Source organism: Perna viridis, chromosome 13 (genome assembly GCF_037379345.1).
Source record: "Perna viridis isolate PV_CMFRI_1.1 ecotype Kerala chromosome 13, ASM3737934v1, whole genome shotgun sequence".
Classification (NCBI taxonomy): domain Eukaryota; kingdom Metazoa; phylum Mollusca; class Bivalvia; order Mytilida; family Mytilidae; genus Perna; species Perna viridis.
Window position 1 is genome coordinate 32782041 of NC_142457.1, and position 22109 is coordinate 32804149.

Below are 22109 nucleotides of genomic sequence, written 5' to 3' on the forward strand. Positions count from 1 at the left end.
AGTCATGAAATCCTTGTTTGAGATGAAATGATTTTACCTTCCTACCTACCCTATTTTTTCATCAAATTTAACCTTGAATTGGTATATATAATTGTCTTGGCCTAATTATTTAACCTTGAATAGATATGTATATTTGTTTTGGCCTAATTATTTGTTATTTTTTAAGTACTTGTATATTTGGTTATTAGTGCATGCTCTTTGGTTGAAACATAAGAAGAATGGATATGGTGAATATGTCAAAGAGACAATAACTCCACCAGTATGAAAAATGTCAGGTCAAGGCCATCCATAGGTATACAGACAGTTTGGAAGAATCTTCAAAAGTCACAAAACTTTATATTTTAGGCATTTTTTTAATTTTTGAACAGTTTATACGAAAGAACTTGGTTAGCGGCTGTTTACACTTATAAACTGTGAAGTTGTCTATAAAAGTGTAAACTGGCCCAAAACAGATTATTGAGTATAACCTGTTTACAAATTAGAAACATTTCTTATGAATTTAATTTCTAACAGGTGATAGTCCAAATTTTGATAATTGGTTCATAACCAAAATGGTACTTTGTTTTGGATTTTTTTTAATCGCAGAGTGTGGACCAATCAACATGAATGATGTCATATGTAAAATAATCTGGTTTGCTCAAAGAGAACCAACCAATCATAAAACTTTTTATAAATCACATTTAATTATTTTATCATACAATTACAAGGCACACCTGCCTAATGCAGTCTGATAAAGGTTTCACTGTACATGTTTACTACCATAAAATGGTAACATTTTGTCCACTTCAGGTAAACCCAACAAGTATCAATTTGGCCTTGACATTATGAGGGGAGACATAGTTGATCATCCATCTTTAATCATTGATACATACAACAACCCAAAACTGGTCAAAGGAAAAATTGGTAAGGCTATAAAGGTCAATGGTCAATCCCAGGTTGTTGACCTTGGTGAACATTCTGCTGACTGCTTAGGTAACCTTGACCTTTGTCACCATGGTGCTCTGTTAGGGTTGTGGTTCAAGGTCACAAATTTACGAAATGATATGCATTTCCTGTCTAATGGCCATAATGGTATTAGTATCACCAACCAAGGGAGAGAATTCATCATTACAGCTGCAACTTCAACTAGAAAATGGCAGGTCTCCACAGAAAAATTAGAAACCCATAAATGGTACTTCCTGGAAATAAGCTGGGATCCGGAGACTGGGTTGGAACTTTACATAGACAAAAAATTACAAGCCAGTGATTACAAACCTGACAAAAGGAATGAACCTGTACCAACAGATATCCTCGGAAGATCTATTGCCAACAAGTTTTACCTTGGACGAGGGAATGTGGACATGGAACGTGGTACATATGGCAAGGGTGTCTTTGATGAATTGGAATATTGGTATGGACCAAGGGATTACCTTGAAGCATTTGGATATTTGAATAGAGGTAAGATCCGCAGGCAGGATTGAAAAAATATTGTATGATAGAACTGTTGAAATTTCATGCAAATTTACATAGATTGGTGTTTGAAGGCAAGGGCCTTGGAGCCATTTCACAACCCTACCCCCAAGACAGTGTTGACTTATTCAAGTATTTCAAAAGACGTTTTGAAAAACTAAAAAATGATTTTGGTTTTTGTATGTGTAGATTAATAATTTATGTTAATTCCTAAATAATATATTAATCACAATTAAAGATATAGCTGTATTAAGCTTGAATGTTGAGTGCCTATTTGCCATTACAGTTCAAGCTGTGACCTATGTGGTCTTATCAAGCTGCACCCTGCAAAACATTTTATTGTATAATCATTTACATAATATTTTACAGATAAACCTAAATACTACATGCTGCCTATGGAGAATATGATCAACCAAAACGTCCTTGATCATCCCCAGCTGAATTTGACATTGTATGGCCGACCTCGTTTAGTTGGTGGTCTGATCGGTAATGGTCTTGCCCTTAATGGTAGAGGTCAATATTTAGATCTTGGGGATCTCTCTGATGAGTGTATAGGAAATCTTGCACTTTGTAAAAATGGAATAACTGTATCAACTTGGCTGAAATTTATGGGGAGGGGAGATAACTCTTATATTTTCTCAACTGGAAATAATGGAATACGAATGTATCTCAAGGACAGTTACCTAAATGTAAAGGTCAATCAGAATAATCGTGAATGGAACGTCAGGGTACCGCAACTCGATGAAACAACATGGAATTATGTTGAGGTGTCATGGCACCCAGATTTTGGCCTTGGTATGTATTTGAACAATACTCTGGTGGCTTATTCTGCTTACACTCGTTCAACGCCAACTCTCCCCTTACAATCCAAGCCTCATGTTTTGGTGGGGAAAGCCAATATTGGAGATTCTAACCAGAATGTACGCTATGTTGATGCTGTTTATGATGAAATGGAGATTTGGTATGGCAGGCGGGAAGAGTTATTGGCCTTTGATTATATTCTACGAGGTAAGATATCATATTCTACTTTTAAAATTTTCTATATGAAATTTAATGAAATTATTTTTTCAGCAAATGCTGTTTTTAAATAATTAATTTCTGTTTTTCAATCTCATTTTAATGTTAATATCTAGATGCAAGATTTCATTATTTGAACATCGATATTAGGCCATGCAAAGTTAATTTCTTGGTTTAGCCTTTCAAGAGATAGGAGGACATTAGAACCAAGTATTTACATTAAATTTTGTGTATATTTTTTTTTTTTGTGCTTTATTTTGTGTTTTATATGTTGTACTAACTGTTTGTTAGCTTATCATTAGCACTAGCACATTCTCCTGTAAAATCATAAGTTATTGCACTATTTCAATTTTGAAGATATTGCAGTTGAGTTATTATTGCAATCTTGAACATTGCACTATTTCATTATTGCAGATATTGCAAGTGAGTGTTTATTTTAATTGGGAACACAATATTGCAATTTTACTTTCAATTTTTTGCACAAATTTCTACTTGATATTGCCAAAAGTATTGTTGAAACTTAAAAATTTCAATTTCAATTTGACTTGTAAAAAATATTCCAATAATTTATGATTTTTCAGATGATTCCAAATTAGCTAACTTTCCACTTAGTGTAGTTTCACCTTGAATCAGGAAAAAATGAGCTTTTTGTAAAATTTATACAGTTATATCTGTCTAAACCAAACCCATTCAGTATAGACAGGTGTTTGTTTACCAAGGTTCAAAATATATTTTAACAAACTTTAAAAAGTGTCCGATTTAGAAGGTTTTGAATTATACAGGGATTGGATTAGGCAGGTTTTTGGATTATTCAGGGTTTGGTTTATTCAGATTTTGGATTATTCAGGGATTGGTTTGGACTGGTTTCGAATTATTCAGGGATTCGATAAGACAGATTTTGGATTATTGGGTTTTTTTAATTATTCAGGGATTGGATTAGACAGGATCATTGTATAATGAAGTTTTAACTTGTAAAAGCAAATGATATTTGACATTAGATAATTTAAAATTGAACCTGTAGTTAAGTTTTTTTGTGTGAATATATCTTTATTGATATTTTGAAAAATGCATCTTTGTACTTTCTACATTTAAAATTAAACCTTCCGCTAACTATTTCATTCCGTTCTTTTTATCCTGAGAATGTAGATTTCACTTAAAACTTTTATGTTGTTCCACAGCGCATGTAAAGTTTAGTTCCATGGAAGAGCTTCAATCTTCAATTAATTAAATGATATTTTAACTAATATAATTTGATTGTGCTGAGCTCATTATCTTTAAACTTTTGCTTTATACCAAGGTCATAAATATTTTGCATTTTAAAATTTACATAATTGGCCTTTTCCTTAAAAAATTGTGAAGGAGAATACATTTAAATGTATCTTTCTTTTCAATTATTAGGGGGAAGGTAGGGTAGCTCCTTTTAAGATGAGCTTATAAACCATATTAAAATAACTGAATCGGTTATTTGAGGCCAAATTGAATGATCAAAGTTTTTTTAATCTCAGTAAAATTTACACATCCTAAAAAAAAGAAAGAAAAATCCTTTGTACTGTTTTGTTATTTTTTTATGATAATTGTATCATTGGTGAGGCAGGTGATTGAAGCTTTTCCATATAGTTTTGATAGATTTAGCGGCAAAAATCCAGCTTTAAAGTTTAAATCATATATGCGAAAAAAAGAGTTATACATTTACTAGTATTCATAATTTAACATACATGTACCATGTGTGTGCAGTAGTATTACATGTAATTGGCAAAGAGTTGGTGTCTGTGATGTTTTAATACATGTAGTTTCCAGAGTGTATTGGTAGTCATAACACATGTCCCATAGTGATAGAGCTGCATGAATTTACACATTTATTTTATTTTATCTTTTGGAATTTTTTATTGTTTTGTAGTTTTATGAATTTTTTTATAATTTTCATTTAAAATATTTTTTAAAACAATAGAATTCAGCATTTTATTTAATTTTAATTTTTATGTTTTAGAAATTTGATACCATTTCTTTTCCTTTCCCTTTCTCTTTTTCCTGGGGTTGGTATGGTGCCTATTTCAAGTGTTGAAAATTAAGAAAATTTATTTCAAAATACAGAATTGTTGTAAAATCCATTGCTTTAACTGAACATGCAATTGATAATTAATAAATTAACAACAGCCAAATTAAATTTGCATGTTTTTGTCCTTCTCTATAACAAAGCATGGTGTCCAAAAACTTCATGAATATATATTTGCATACCGATAGGATTTAGCTCATAAATAAATTTACATATTCATAGGGTAGTTGAATATATATGATAACAAATATATGCCACATTTCAGACACCATGTGAGAAACATCTTTTCAGTCGAATGTGTAGAAAAATCACATGCACATGTGTTAGATTGTAAACTAACCACTCCCACCACAAGCGGTTCCCATGGCAACATGGTTTCTAAGGAGATTTGAGTAAGATTTCGGTTGTCAAGGTTCTTTGTAGTCTTCAATGGATTTGTATTCGTTTTTATGGTGTTCAGTTTTTTATTTGCTTTGCTTTTATGCTTTCCCTTCCCATGATGCATTATTACCAGATTTACAACCTCAAATAAAACCTTCTATTCTTAATTTTTTTCCAAAAGATTTGAAAAACCTCTACTTTTGAAGTAATGTTTCCCTTCGTTTGAAGTTGAGGGAGGGTAGGAAATTGTTGGGTTGGGTTTTTCAAAAAGGATTTCAAAAAAAAAGATTATTCTAATTTTTTTCAAACAGATTTTAAAAACCTCTACTTTTTGATGTATTTTATTTTCTTTCTTGGATTGCTGAGTTTGTGGGAATTGGGGTTTCAAAGAATTTCATGACACATTGATTTTGATTTTTAAAAAGGTTTTAAGTGCAGTTTGACAATTGTTAATGATTTTGAGAATTGCTCTCCAACCATGACATCATAGTTGCAAGCACCAGTTTTTCTTTCTGGTATATGTATCATTCAGATTGAAGTGAGTCTTTCCCTTTTTGCTTTATACCAGAGCCTTCTAATCTGCATTATGTTATTTCAGCTTTACTAACACAGCTCAATTTTACACTTACTTGCAATTAAAAATTTATATCATTTTTTGTATTATGAAAATTTTAGGAAAATATTATGATATAATAAAATTATTACAGCGATATTTATTATGTATTACATAAATGGATTACAGAGGTTTATTTATAGTAGTATTTATATTAGGACTAGGTTTTAATATTTTAGCATTTATTTAGATTTGAAGATAAGGGCAATATTTATTATTTTATTGTATTGGGGGAATTGTCCATTGGAAAACTAGTTGCATACATCTGTTAAAGTGAAGAAAAAAAAGATTATGGAGAAAAATGTCCTTGTCAGTGGACACAACAGATTAAGTCTGATTTGAAACATAAAAAAGAAAAGCACCCTCTATTCTTAATACAGACACTTAATCGCTACGGAAACGAACGGAGGAAGTCTTTACTTTGAAAGGCTTTCAACTATGAACTATGAAATATTTTGTAAAATCAATGTTATTAATTTAGATTTCTTTTTAATTTTTTGTTTTAGTTCTATGTTGTTGAAGCCTTTTTTTTTTAGAAACACCTTACTTTTAACCCTGTTTTGTATGCCAATTTCCCTACATTAACATAATTTTTTGAAACTGTTGAAAAAATTAGAATTATCTCCCTTTGTTAAAGCATGAGATGGCAGTATTGTCAGAGTTGCATGAATTGATCTTCTCCAGTGTATTTTTTTATACATGTATTACAGATTTATTTTAAAAAGCCAGTGTTGTATTGAATAGCATGTTTAGATACATGTATGTGTATTTGCTCCAAATTTTTATTTTAGTCAAATGCATGAAATAGTTTGTATTTTTCCCCCAAGTTCTTTAAAATGAAACAACTGATAATTTTTAAATCAAAAAGTTTCTTTTTCAAAGAAAATCAAGAAGGTTGAAATTATTTTTTCATATTGTGACTTAAGAGAAAGAATATAGCATTATTCCTCATAATTATGAAAATGTTAAAGTGTAGAAGGAATACATTTTGCTCCTTATTTTAATCAGAAATTATTAAGGGATACAGAGGGTTTTTTTTTTGCTTTTTTATTTTCTGTGTTATTTTTATTTTTCTATCTTATTGGATATCTAGAATTATTTTGAATTATATGCATTTATTTCTGAAAATCATTTTGTTTTATTTATTTTGTTTTTGGTATTTATTCTCTGTTCAAATGTAAACAACTTTGATTAGGAGGGAAATTTTCCTTTCTGAAATTTCTCATTTATCCCTTGAATGATTTATAGTATGTTACTCCTGTGTGTATTTTGCATGACTTACCATTGAAGACTTTGTTTTCATTTTTTTCAATTCCAACAGACAACATTCGACATGAGATTTTCTCCATGGAAACACAACGAAACAACAAGGTCAATCACCCAAAATTTAATGTTACTCTAGAAAATGGCGCCAAACTGGTTCCAGGAATTATCGGAAAGGCTGTATCCTTAAATGGATCTGGTCAATATGTGGACATTGGGAAACATAATGATAGATGTCTGGCTAACTCCAAGAAGTGTAAAGATGGAATGACCATTTCTATGTGGATTAAGGCTCGTAGACTGGTCAGCGACACTTACTTCCTGTCTAGCCCATCATATTCACTGTTTTACAAGGATAACAGATTGCATGCAAGATTCAATTTCAAGAATAAGGTATGGGAAGTTTATACACCTGAGTTTAGGCAAGATCGTTGGCACAATGTGGAGATGAGTTGGACCCAGAAAGATGGTCTTGCACTATTTATTGATGGAGAACAAGAAGGAAGAAGCAGTCGACCAAGAGAAAGAATGCAGGGAGACCAACCAGACTCTGAATCTGTACTGCTGGGAAAGTCTGACAAGACTGCAAGAACAGCTGCTGCAGACATTGATGAGGTCCAATTCTGGTATTCTCCAAGGGATAAAGTAATGGCATCTGGACAATTGGGTGGTATGTTATACATTTTATATATTGAAGTTTGTTTTTGGCTTTTAAAAACATGCATAGGTGTAACTGCAAGTACTACATGTAACACTAGTGATGTACCTCTAATTTTTGTTTGTATGGCATGCTATACATTCTTGTCCAATTTTAATTAAAAGGATATTTTATTCAGTAATTATCAGTAATCAAAACAAGTACACCAATATGTAGTTTTCATTTATTAACAGGTTTAAGCACTACAACGTGTAAGAATCAGGCAATTTGGTATTTTTTTGCCTCAAATATATTCATTTCATCTGTATAACAACCAAAACACTATTTAACTGTAACTTGAAGGGTCTTTGACTTATATATTTTTTACTGCTTTTATAGGGAAAGAGTGTGAGATAATGATCTTGCCAGTTTTCCATAGTGCATTTCAACTAAATTACTTATTAATATCTCAAAAAGGCAAACTTTACAAAAACTTTAATGGTATAAGGTATAAAAAATTGGAAAATGCAATTTGCCTGATTCTTAGACAGAGGAGTACTTAACTTGGCTTCTTTTTATAGGGTTTGTGAACCACCAAGCCATCCTGTTTGAAAGGACTGCTCGTCAATATAATAATGGAACTGCTACAATTGTCACACCAATGAGAACAATTTATCTCATCAACGGACCAACTAGAGCTCAAGGTGATCAGCATCCTGCCATAAGAGTCAATGGAAACTCACAATACATCTATGTTGGCGATGATATTATTTGTACTGGTAACCTTGACAACTGCCCTCAAGGATTTACAATGAGGATGGCAATGAGGCCAGAGACTTTAGTTAACAATATGTATTTCCTTGACAGTTTTCCACTGTCAATTTATTACAGAGATGGGAAGTTGTTTGCTACTGTTAGAACCCCAATCAAATCCTGGACAGTCTCAACCCCAGGGATAAAACCTACCGAGTGGCAGGACATTGAAATAACATGGCACCCAGAAGCAGGTGAAACTTTCTTTTATATTTCTTGTCTTTTTAATTTCACATTTAATAAAACAATAGTATATATACTGTCTCTGAACCAATGCCTGCAACAAGTGATGGATTGATGACAAATTGTTGACTGATCAGTGACTAACTGATAACAAATACACGTTGACCATTCTGATTACCGTTTTGTTATGTGAAATGATTAATTATCGTTTTAGGTAAATTTTAGAATTTTCAATTATTTTATGCAGTTGTAAAATTAATTTGAATTTGAAATATCAAATTTGCCTTTTATATTTCATTGCAAAAAAACATATGTAAAAGAAGTGATCATCCATATCATTTTGTAAATTGTGTATAACAGAAAAATTAAACAAACCATTCTGCAATATACTGGAATATGTACTGATCAAGTTAAAAAAAAGTATGAAATGGAAACCATAACCAGTTTAATTGATTGGTTTGACAAATTGATGACAGATTGGAAATTGATAGTTAACTGATGACAGATTACAGTTATAGTGTTGTATGGATCATTTAGGCTACTGTAATAATGTGTACCAATTACCATAGTATATTTGTACATTAGTGGCGGATCCAGGCCCACCCCAGGGTAGGAAACTTTCTCAAATTCTAGCCAGTCCTGAATACAATTTTTCGATATATTTACTATATGGCTTCATAGATTTTTGATAAAACTAGCCAGCCCTACCAAAAAATAACCATTCTCAGGCTGGTGGGCAGTCTACTATTTCGAACTCTGGCCCACCCCCATGTTTTTATTGGAAAATTTGTCTTTTCCATGTGTAAGATTGACCAAAAATTTCAAATAATGTTCTAGCAGACTATTACCCCCTTTTTTCTAAGGAACTCCAGCTGGAAGCCCTCTGTGTGTCTGGATCAGCCCCTGTACAATAAAACCTTCTAGGATAAATGATTGGAAAGAGGGAATAATACAAATATCATTGTGTGCAAGAGTTAAAACATTTTCAACAAGTAATTATTTTTGGTTATTCACTAACTGAAACACAAATTGTCAGTTAAAAAAAATTATATACAAGCTGGCATAAATGGCATAGATGTTAAATTTACATTATACCTTGTGTAGCAAAAAATCTGTTATTTATATCATGTGAAGTATGACCAGAAATCACATGATTTCTTGTTGAACACATGACCAAAAATCAAGACAACTTAACACCGATCTAACCTGATGAGAGAAAAACAAATCTTGTACTGGGGTTCAAGGTTTAACATTCCTCATATGTTTACGGTTAAGTTACAATGAGTTGTCTGGGTAGTCACATTTGGGTCAATTTAGTCTGTCTCTTCCCCCACAGAAATAAACACTTTTTTAAAAGAATGAAAGTTTGTAGGAAATTATTATTATACCCCACACCACGAAGTTGAGAAGGGTATAATGTTTTTGACCGGTCTGTCAGTTCGTCAGTTCATCTTCAGTTTCCTGTTTTTTTTCTAAACGCTTGCAGATATTGACATGATTTTTGGTATATAAGTTTACCATGATTAGTTACATGTCAACTTTAACTTCTGTTCTGCTCCGATGAATTTTACTGAAATTACATGCCTTGAACTTAGCAAATATCACAGAAAAAACAGTTTTCCCGACTTTTTTTCTGAACACTTGCAGATATTGACATGATTTTTAGTATATTAATTCACCATAAGTTACAGGACAAGTTTGTGTTTGGATTTGCTCCGATGATTTTTACTGAAATTATGGACCTTGAACTTTGCTAAATTCACGGGAATATCTGTGTTTCAATTTTTTTTCTAAATGCTTGCAGATTAAAACAGGTCCAGTGTAGGCTTTGTTCCGCTACGATGATACCTACTTTGGATTTATTAAAACACAAAGAAATCACAGTCTGGAGTTCGAAATTGCCATTCTGAGTAAAAGAATTTAGTTAGAAGATAAAGAAAAAATCATTTATAAAAAACTTTTTATAATTTTATTTTGTTGCAATCTTTCTTATGCCTGAAAAAAAACACTGATTCCTTTTTCTTCTACATGTATTTCTCTTAAAAATGTTCTTTAATATTTAACATGAACGTTTTTAAATATAAATTTTGGATTTTTTTATGAATTAAGATAAATCTTAAATTATATTTTATAGTAGCCAACAAATATATCTATGAACAATTTAAAAATGGATTCTCTTTCAAAACTGAGAGATATAAATTATTTCTTCACTCTAAGATATTCTAAAATCTTAGTTTTACCATAGAATGGAGAAATAATTTAAATCAAGAATAGGCTGAAGGAGAATCTGTTCAATTCTCCCAAGAAAGGAGAATCTGTTCAATTCTCCCATGAAAGGAGAATCTGTCCAATTCTACCATGAAAGGAAAATCTGTTCAATTTTCCCATGAAATCTGTAGAAACCTTGGAAAGTTTTAAATGTGAAATGGCAGGAAAACTCTCAGAAATTTGACGACTGTCACATTGTTAATCACTGGCTTATAATTGGAAAAAAATGCTTGAAAAATGACAAAAAAATATTATTTGTAAAACTAACCCTTACTAAATGGGTTAGTCATGCTGGAATGGCTTTGGGGTAAGGTTAGTTAGATAACAAAAAGAAAGGAAAACTCACTAACCCCCCCCCCCCTTTGTAGGGTAAGATTTATAGATCATTTTTTTTTAACTCATTTTCTTAAATCAAAAATAATTCCAAATTCAAATAATACCTTGTTCTTACAATAGAATCTGTCAATTAATTAAAATATTCTACAGTATCGACCCTGTTAATATTTACCATGGATTTTAGAATACTATTAAATGACTTTCAGAAATACACGATTATTCTACTATTTTTTTAGGAATTAAATATCTTTCTGTTCTTAAATCCAGGTCTTACCATAACCCTGAATGGTGCAGATGCTGCCCACCAGACATTTGGGACACCAATGGAGGAGGTTCAAGATTGGGATACAAAAATGTACCTTGGTAGATCTCTCTCTGATATGGTTAGAGAAAGATATGCCAATGCCATTTTTGAAAGACTTGACATTTGGAATGCTAGGAAACAGTATCTAGAAACTCACAGCATCATTCGAACCAATCGTAATGGGGTGACAGAAAGACCAAGGATTATTACTCCCGAACCAAGACCTCAACCTACTATTATCCCTATCACACCAAGGATTGTTACGCCTAGGCCACCAAGGATTATTACGCCTAGGCCATCTATCGACGGAGAAACTATATATATTAAAGGAAGACCTGGTTTATTACCCAGAAGACAAACTTATAAACCAGGTAAGTTGATATTTTCACCCATAGGTGTTACATCTTTTGCTTTCCATGGGAGCCTCCAAATATTTCATAACAAAATCAACAATTTTCAACCTACATGCCTGTGTCAAAGGAGGAGATTTAGCTGTATTTGGCAATTTCTCACATCTTCTTTGAATTTTTAGCTTAAAATCGTAAAAAAAAATATTATTTCAATTTTTGTCAAAACATATTGATTCCAAACCTGCTATACTATTATTATAATGTAGGGAAGGGTTTCAGTGGAGGGAATGTTGCTATACATGTACTATTCTTATAATGTAGGGAAGCATTGGGTTTCAGTGGAGGGAATGTTGCTACACTATTATTATGATGTATGGAAGCATTGGGTTTCAGTGGAGGGAATGTTGCTATACTATTATTATAATGTAGGGAAGCATTGGATTTCAGTGGAGGGAATGTTGCTACACTATTATTATAATGTAGGGAAGCATTGGGTTTCAGTGGAGGGAATGTTGCTATACTATTATTATAATGTAGGGAAGGGTTTCAGTAGAGGGAATGTTGCTATACTATTATTATAATGTAGGGAAGGGTTTCAGTGGAGGGAATGTTGCTACACTATTATTATAATGTAGGGAAGGGTTTCAGTGGAGGGAATGTTGCTATACTATTATAATGTAGGGAAGCATTGGGTTTCAGTGGAGGGAATGTTGCTATACTATTATTATAATGTAGGGAAGCATTGGGTTTCAGTGGAGGGAATGTTGCTATACTATTATTATAATGTAGGGAAGGGTTTCAGTGGAGGGAATGTTGCTACACTATTATTATAATGTAGGGAAGCATTGGGTTTCAGTGGAGGGAATGTTGCTACACTATTATTATAATGTAGGGAAGCATTGGGTTTCAGTGGAGGGAATGTTGCTATACTATTATTATAATGTAGGGAAGGGTGTCAGTGGAGGGAATGTTGCTACACTATTATTATAATGTAGGGAAGCATTGGGTTTCAGTGGAGGGAATGTTGCTATACTATTATTATAATGTAGGGAAGCATTGGGTTTCAGTGGAGGGAATGTTGCTATACTATTATTATAATGTAGGGAAGGGTTTCAGTAGAGGGAATGTTGCTATACTATTATTATAATGTAAGGAAGGGTTTCAGTGGAGGGAATGTTGCTATACTATTATAATGTAGGGAAGCATTGGGTTTCAGTGGAGGGAATGTTGCTATACTATTATAATGTAGGGAAGCATTGGGTTTCAGTGGAGGGAATGTTGCTACACTATTATTATAATGTAGGGAAGGGTTTCAGTGGAGGGAATGTTGCTATACTATTATTATAATGTAGGGAAGGGTTTCAGTGGAGGGAATGTTGCTATACTATTATTATGATGTAGGGAAGCATTGGGTTTCAGTGGAGGGAATGTTGCTATACTATTATTATAATGTAGGGAAGCATTGGGTTTCAGTGGAGGGAATGTTGCTATACTATTATAATGTAGGGAAGCATTGGGTTTCAGTGGAGGGAATGTTGCTACACTATTATTATAATGTAGGGAAGGGTTTCAGTGGAGGGAATGTTGCTATACTATTATTATAATGTAGGGAAGGGTTTCAGTGGAGGGAATGTTGCTATACTATTATTATGATGTAGGGAAGCATTGGGTTTCAGTGGAGGGAATGTTGCTAGAAATTGTTGTAAAGAATTAAGGTATTTAACTAAACCAAAAACTTGGTTAAGAAAACCAAGCCTTGGCAAATCTTTCACTTTGGAAAAATTTTGAGAGGAAGACCAACTGCTTTAGCATTTTTGGGAGCTAGGGAGATCTCCCACTTAAGATTTTTTGAGAGCTAGGAAGACCTCCTGCTTTAGAATTTTTTAAAGCTAGGAAGATCTCCCACTTGAGAATTTTTGAGAGCTAGGAAGATCTCCTGCTTTAGAACTTTTGAGAGCTAGGAAGATCTCCCACTTAAGAATATTTGAAGGTTAACACCTATGTTTACAAAATCAATATATTGACAGTATTTATAACAAAACAAAAGATTTTTTTTGTATAATTTTTGATTTGGCCACATATTTTAAATTGTGTTTAATTTACCCAATCAAATTATATTATACATCAGATGCATAAACATCAATACAACTTTTTTATTTTAATGAAGTCTTATATTTATGATTATGCAATGTTTCAATATGTTTTAAACTTGTTGGGCAGAACTTGGTATTTCTCAAATCTACTCCTTTATTAGATTCTAATGAAGTTATAGTTTTTACAAACTTTTAGAACTTATACTTTGAAATTAGTGCCCAATCTATCTCTGCTTTAAGGACCCCCTCCTTTCTATTTCCAGTGCAACGTGTAACAACCACCCCAAGGACAATTATAACTAGCAATGGAAGAGGAAATTATGGTGGATACTCTGATTTATTTTTCACATACATAATTCGTTTCGACGGAACAGCCTATATAGGCTATGATTTTAATGATATCTTTTCTCAATACCAATACCAAGAGGTTCTAACTCCAGTACAAAACGAGACATTTACATTAAACTTCATAACTAATCAGCCAGATGGATTGATTTGGTTGGATGACAGAAAAGATGAAAATTTGAAAATGTACCTTGCAGTAAGGGTAGGTTTATCCAAAGACCAAAATCCAGATTTATTCTGCCAGTTTATTTTTGGTTTTATTGCCAGTTTCACTCACAAGTAGCTAGTGTGACCAGTAACTTTTAATTTGTCGAATCCTACCTTAATGTAAGTTTGTCAAGATAAAATCAATTGGATGGGTTTCTTTATCATTTTGGCTGATTAAATTTTACTGCTTACATTCATTTCTAATTTAATTTCACAAATTGAAACAGGAATTATGGGGGCTATTTTGTAGAAATTAAGAAAAAATAATCTGGCTCATAGTGTTCTACTGAAATTAAAAAGTTTAGCTGAATTAGAAATTTAAGGTTTAAGGTTTTAAGGTTGACCTACAATAAATGTCAATTTTGCTACAATCTGAGTAAGGTAGATACCCTGTATGTATTCAATCTGAGTAAGTTGGATACCCTGTATGTATTCAATCTGAGTAAGTTGGATTCCCTGTATGTATTCAATCTGAGTAAGTTGGATTCCCTGTATGTATTCAGTCTGAGTAAGTTGTATTCCCTGTATTTAATCAGAGTAAGTTGGATTCCCTGTATGTATTCAATCTGAGTAAGTTGGATACCATGTATGTATTCAATCTGAGTAAGTTGGATTCCCTGTGGGTATTTAATCTGAGTAAGTTAGATACTCTGTATGTATTCAATCTAAGTAAGTTGGATTTCCTGCATGTATTCAATTTTAGTAAGTTGGATTCCCTGTGAGTATTTAATCTGAGTAAGTTGAATACTCTATGTATTCAATCTAAGTAAGTTGGATTCCCTGTATGTATTCAAAAATTCAGAAATAATATTCTGTGGCCTTGGAAATTCTCTTATATAGTGCGATGTAAAATGAACCATATAACACTCCAGAGATACATGTAGGGCCAGAAATGTTGAAAAAAAGGGGTGTCCAGATATTTCCAGAGAAAGGGGATTCCAGGTTATATTCCATTACATTAGGTATGATCTACCTTAAAGCAGAACTCAGCTTTTTCAAATCTTGAATTTACAGCCAGGCCTCTTTTTTTACCGTATATTTATTTGATTCGGCAATTTCCTCTTTTTTGTTGGCTACATAAAACAATGTTGGAAAACAAAAAATCACTTCCCTCATAGTTTTATTTTACAACCGATTAACAATTTACTTGGAAAATGACCTGTAAATAAAAATTTTCATTTAAGTACGGTATGCTTTCTTCTTAAAGGATGGGTACCTAAAATTCATCATTGATGAAGGCAACGGTCGTATACAGGAACGTATTCTGACAAGCAGCAGATTCCCAGCAGCTAATGACTTCAATTGGCATGACATCAGAGTGGACAGATATGGCAGAGTGGTAAATATTTGTAAAAGATGTGTTCTCCAGTTAGAGTTATCTCCCTTTTATCTGTATTGAAGTGATGGAATGTTTTAAAAAGATTTGTTTACCAAATATGAGTTACCTCCCCTTTGAATGAAGTATAAAACTTTTTTTGAGATGTAGAAAGACTAATAGGTGAATAATTGCAACTGACAATATGACTTACGCGAGAAGGGTATGTTGCCCATGGTTTAATTTTTTAAAATTGAACAAGAGCGGTGTTCTAGGGTTCCTCCTCTTTCCCATCAACCAAGTCATGTGAAATTTTGATTAGGGAAAGAAATATTTCAACTGGTAGAAATTTGGGTTTTTTTATACGATATTTTAGCTTGGAGAGCACCTCTTTGAATGAAATAGGGTCGATATGTAGGTTTTATTTTTATTTTTTTCTAAACAATTCATGAGGACGACTTGAAATATCACTAAATCTGCAAGATGATGGCTTTAGTGTTCAGTGAAAATATTGATTACTAATAACTAGACAGTCATCACAAACAGGAATGAAATTTCCTGTTTGTTATATCATAGTTGCATGGTTACTGAGGTTGGAGGGGCATTATCCTTTGATTGCATTCTTTTGATTTCTGCTAGAACCTTGGTTCCTCTTGATTACTCTTTAGTAAGCTTTGCTTGCAATTGTTCCAGTTTATTGTCATGTCAAAACATTTTGCATTCTATTCCAGTTCAGATTTTATGTGGATGATGAATATCTAGGATCACTAACAACTGATCGTGAAGTCCAGCTGATTGGTCGAGGTGATGTGTCCCTTGGTGGTACTCCTGTTGATTACAAGGATGAGGTGACACGATATGGATACAATGGTGGAATTACTAAGGTATAGGATATAAGAATTTACTGTGAAATTTGAATTAAGGAAAACAAAGATAATCAGATATATAAATTGTCTTTGAATTTTTAGAAGCATCAATTGAGGATTTGACAGTGAATTGATTTTACTGATGTTTAATACCTTTTGATCATCATTTGAATTTAACTCTGTGTAATTAACAATTAACATTCATAATTAAGGAATGAAAAGTTTGAGGAACTTTGTAGAAATATTACCCTGAAATTTCTTATGCTATTTCTACAAATTCCCTCAAACTTTTTATTCCTTAGTTATGAATGTGTAAAGTGTTTTTTTTTGGGGCCAGCTGCAACCTGCCCTGTGGTGTGAGGGATTCATCCTAGTGGAGTTAATTATAGTCTCTGACATATTTGCTTAATCCATTCTTATTATATCTATAGGTTTTTTCTATAGATTTCTACTATTTGGTGTATATCCAGTAATTTCAAAAGTGTGATATCTATGGATTTCTATTATAAGGTGTGATATCTATTTCACTATGTATCACAATGTTTATTGCATGTTTGATACAAGTTTTAAATTTGACATCTTAACCATAATGTAAATGAATTTTTTTTTCTAGATTCTTTACCAGAAATATCTGCCGAACCAGAGATATCAAGTAAGCTTGATGAAATATCTTACTCAGATTGGTGGGGATGGTCAAATTTCAGGGATAATTATTCAACGACCCCCAGGACCTCTAACAACCACTACTACTACTACAACAACAACAACAACAACAACAACAACAACAAGAGCTCCAGAACCACCAAGGCCCAAGACAGTTACACTCATCAATTCATTATCATTTGTCAAAACTGGCATGATTAACATCAATGAGCATCAATTTATTGATGTTCGTAGGGGTGGCAAGATATCATTTAAATTTAGAACTTTAGAGCCAAGGGGCATTTTGTGGTTCTTACGCCGAAAAAATGCCAAAAATCAGCATTTTATGGCTTTTGAAATTTTTGATGGGAAGCTCTACTTTATCTCTGACTTTGGTGCAAGAACTCGTCGTTTGCTTGTTTCAAATGCAATGGTTAATGACGGCACTTGGCAGAATGTTGAATTAGAATTTCGTGGTCGGGAAATTAAATTGTATTTGACATTCAATGGCATTCAACAGGAAGTTAACATAACCCCTGAAGAATTTAGGCAGGCCTATTTCAGTGATGGACTCTACCTTGGCGGGCAGCCTGATGATTTTACTTCCTGGTACATCTGGTCAAGAGTCAGTTCATTCCTGGGATGTTTTGGTGATATTGTTCTGAAAGATACAAGTAAGTATGCTTCATATTGTGTTGAGAAAAAAACTTCAATATTGTTCTGTCTAAAAATCAGGCTGCTTAGGGAGCAATACATCACATATTTAAGTAGCAGTCTTTATAAAAAAATCAGACAGGAGGGGATTCATGCATGTTAAAATCCCAACAAATTTGCTTTTATTTCTAATTCAGAAGCAGATACAGACCATATAAACAGTCTTTATTTGTCATTTCATTGTTGTAATTTTAAGATAAAAGTGATGAAATTGGTAATTGTTATTGTTGTTGTTTTGGATTGTTTTCAGTGAAAGATCAATGAATTATTTTCTGAAAAGTACGTAGACGTGATTACAGAAAGGACTATTATAACGTAAAAAAATGGCATATGTAGAATTAAAAAAATCTTGTGTGTTCAGTGGGGTTTTCTACATTATGAATCACCTCTTCCATGATCATTGTCTGAATATCATGTAGGTTGGTACTTGTGTTTTAGGAATGATGTTGATGAAGGGATTTTTGACTGTGTATAGTGTAAAATAATGTTGTGAATGTTATTGGGAAATTCCCCTCCTGGTTTTTCATGGTAGAATACACACAGGGTATATACTGGTCAAAATGTAAAAGAGTATCTCGGGAAAGCTTTTGGATGAAGAAATTGCAAACAACTCCTCCAGATGGAATTAATGAGAAAAAATAATTCATTTTTAGGTCTTGGATCTAAGGCTGGTACAGCACTACTTGCTATACATCAATACGCCGTACTACTATATTTGGACTTTTAATTTTTTTAAATTGTTTTCCACAGTTAATTGTAACTTTGATGAAAAGACCCTCTTTGTTATTTTCATCTAGGCTCCTCATCAGTTGCTTATGTGAGCCTTTGATAAAGGTACAATCACCCACAGTGTACGCGATTCAGCTTCTGAATCTGTTTTGATCTTGAACTTTGTGAGTTTTATGCTCGTCAAGTTTTGTGAGTTTTATGCTCATATAGTTTTATGAGTTTTATGCTGAGGAAGGATATCTGTTATCCGAAATATTCAGTTTAAATTTTACCATCTTCTGGTGATGTTAAACATATTTAGACGTTTATATATATGTATGTATATATTTACCATAACTTTCACTAGCAGTTTTGTGTGAGATTTTGAAGGGTTTCTTATCACAATGAAAATTTTGGTAAACAGTCATGTATAAATAAATCATTTGGGTGATTTCCCTTGATTCTCTGGGAAAACTTTATACTTTTATTACAATAACTGGAAAGTGTGGATACTTTAAATGTAGCAAATTCAGTTGTACATGCATGCATGTACAAGGTACAACTGCACTTTACCTGCATCATCACCATGGTCGTAGCGGGTATAGTAGTCCCTTGACTCTGTCCATTTGTAATGCTTACTGATACTTACTTTGTGTAATGTATAAAAGCAGAATTATTCAAAATTTGCACAGCTGTTATAAACATATTAAAATTGTGCACATCCAATTATGGAGAAGTTGGATAAATTATTTCCTACATTTTTAGCAAAAATGAGTCAAGCAATCAGAGAGATATGAAAAGTATTTTTGCCTTTTTTGTAAAGGCATTATTTACTTATGACTTAAAGAAAAATCATAAACAAGGTAGGGAAATGAAGAAATTATTTTTAACAATAACTGCTCTCCATACATGTGGCAAACAAGAAACAAAATAAGGACTGGCTGGTTGGAATGGATCAGTAGAATGTGCCTATTTAAAGTTAAGCTCAGCAAGTTATTCCAGTACAAAGTAGAACGAGAATAGGTATGGTGAATGTGTCGAAGAGACAACAGCCCCACTAGGATGAAAGTGTCAGCACAAGGTCACCCATTGGTCTTTATTGAACGACAACGAAACTAAGTCCTAGAGTCTATTCAATTGATCAACTGTTCTTGCCCTAAAATGTGTGAAAAAAGATAGATAAAGGAGTTTAGACAACCTTCCCAATCCCCTCCTGCATACTTAAAAAGTTTGGTTGATATTAAAGTAAATATTGAAAAATCATTGGTATTAAACCTTTTACCCTAGCCAGCTATCCTTCTTTTTTGGAATTTGTGGATCCACCAATGAACTTATTTATCTAACCAAATATGGATTGATCATGATCAACCACTGATGGATAATTTTTCTTCTTCAGACACCAACATGGTTGGCCCTATTACAAGGTTACCCTTCCAAAACACAATGGCAAGATTAGACTGCATTGACATGAACAAACAATGTAATCTTCAAACGCCTTGCAGGAACGGCATGTGTTATAATGGCATGTCACGTTATTACTGCGATTGCACTGGTACTGGATGGACAGGAACCCAGTGTGAGAAATGTAAGTGTATTGATAAATAATGGTTTGGCAGGAACCAGCATTATAAATGCAAAATTAGATTTTATTTTAAACAACTGAGATAGTACATGTAGTTGCAGGGTCACAATGAATTTCTTTGTACATTCTGCTTATGAAAGTTATATAGTTCAAGACAATACTTTTCTTAAATAACTTCCTGGAAACTCATTATTTATTTCTCCCTGCAGACTGTTGCTACTGTGAGCTAGCACAATAAAGATTTTGCTCAGCAGGGTCTGTTTGATTGGTCAATCTTTCTCATCCTGAAATGCCTAAGTAATCAATCAATCTATTGTTTTGCAGAAAATTTACGTTCTACATGTTTATAAGTAGTGCTTCATAAGTGAAAGTTTTATTGAAATTTAAAAATATGAGGTTTTATAGAAGTCAATTGGGAAATTGATATAACTTAAGATTCAGCTGTTTATTTATTTTATTTTTATTCATTTTAGTTGCTGAAATTGCTGGTTTCCAAGGTGATGACTATTTTATATACCCTTATCTAACACCACAAGAAACTCACACAAATGATATTGCTGTGAGATTCAAGACATTTCTTAAGGATGCCTTGCTCTTTACAACTGTGTCCAGAAATAGTAATGACTTCCTCAGAGCTGAACTAGAAAATGGACAGGCCAAGGTCACAGTCAATTTTGAAGGTCAAGCTCCACAGGTGAGAATTTAGGGACATTGTTATTTGATTGTATTTTTCTGCTTAAAGCTAGGGTTAAAAAGTTCAATAATTTTCTAACACTAACTGAGTGATTATGCTGGCAAAATATTGGAAAAAATAATATGGGCTTGCCTGCTTAACATTTTGCATGAGATTCACTAAGACTGCAGGATAATAGCATGAGTTTTTTGTATCCAATGACTGTCTGATGCATACATGTAGATAGTAGGAAAATTTTGTTAGTTGAATTCTTGTTATTGTGACAAGGTTGGGGATAGTTTCTGGATAAAGTGTTAGATATTTGGAGATGTTACTCTCCGATGTTGGAATAAATTTTGCAGGTGTTTTAATTTTGTTATTTTTGTGGTAACAACTCTAGCATGAAAATCAAATTTTCTTGAATTTCACAAATTTAAGATCATGTGAAAGTAGATTAATCACAACAACTGCTAGGGAAAAAAAGACAGCACTGAAATTTCTCAGTTTGTAGTACACAAGGCAACATATTCTATTTCTCTTTGTGTCATTTCCATAAACTTGTGGGTAATTCTGAGGAATGCCTTTTACAATATGAATTTTTCAGATTGTTGATTCAAAGAGTGCTTACATAAAACTGCATGAAATTTAGTATTTCACATGGCTATTAGTCCATGTAATGTTCAGAAACATGCATGCAATTATTCAAGCACCACACAGCATTTCTTTCCTCTCTTAGTAACCTCAGCAGACAGGCCTTCTGAAACTCATGGTAAGAATTCAAATCCAATATTGTTTGACTATCTCATTATCTATCACTTTTTCTTGACATTTTTAAATTGATGAAATTTTGGAGAGAGGGCTGTCTGCATGTAGTGTCTATAGTGAGTATGGAATGTCAGATGCTGTTCTGAGCTTGGAAGTTCTTTGTTTATGGTATAAATAGTATATCAGTAAATTCTACCTTCAGTAAGGCATGCTTTTGAATGATATATTTCTTCTCATTAACACTCACAGAGGAGTAAAAGGGATGTAACCCCAAATGACCAAGTAAGTATCAAGATCCCTTGTCACAAAGAGTTGTCTCTCTTGGAACTGGTTTTTCAGATACCCTGTTTAGCAGTTGATATTAAATTTTTATTTTGAAAAAAGAGTTACTGCCTTTGAGATTAAGTTTCTGTTAGTATTTTTAATTTCTAAATAATTTTATAAAATATGACATTAATAAGCTTATGTCAAACCAATTAAATTTATTTAAGTTTGAAGAACCAAAAGTGAAAAGAAAAGATAGAATTCACAA

General features: G+C 32.7%; 1 protein-coding gene across 7 annotated transcripts in view; it reads left to right on the forward strand.

The window, feature by feature from the left end:
- Positions 1-778: 778 nt before the first annotated feature.
- Positions 779-22109, forward strand: part of LOC148600390 (uncharacterized) — a 42493-nt gene continuing 21162 nt past the window's right edge. For 5 of the 7 annotated variants that reach the window (XM_088558016.1, XM_088558019.1, XM_088558017.1 and 2 more), the window contains exons 1-12: positions 779-1437; positions 1819-2457; positions 6835-7446; positions 7995-8420; positions 11281-11688; positions 14024-14307; positions 15520-15651; positions 16359-16511; positions 17107-17809; positions 19954-20142; positions 20613-20833; positions 21827-21859. In XM_088558016.1, coding sequence (XP_088414142.1) covers positions 825-1437; positions 1819-2457; positions 6835-7446; positions 7995-8420; positions 11281-11688; positions 14024-14307; positions 15520-15651; positions 16359-16511; positions 17107-17809; positions 19954-20142; positions 20613-20833; positions 21827-21859 — 4413 coding nt within the window. In that variant the 5' untranslated portion in view covers positions 779-824. The remainder of the gene's footprint in view (positions 1438-1818; positions 2458-6834; positions 7447-7994; positions 8421-11280; positions 11689-14023; positions 14308-15519; positions 15652-16358; positions 16512-17106; positions 17810-19953; positions 20143-20612; positions 20834-21826; positions 21860-22109) is intronic. The other 2 variants (XM_088558022.1, XM_088558021.1) reach the window with 2 other exon arrangements.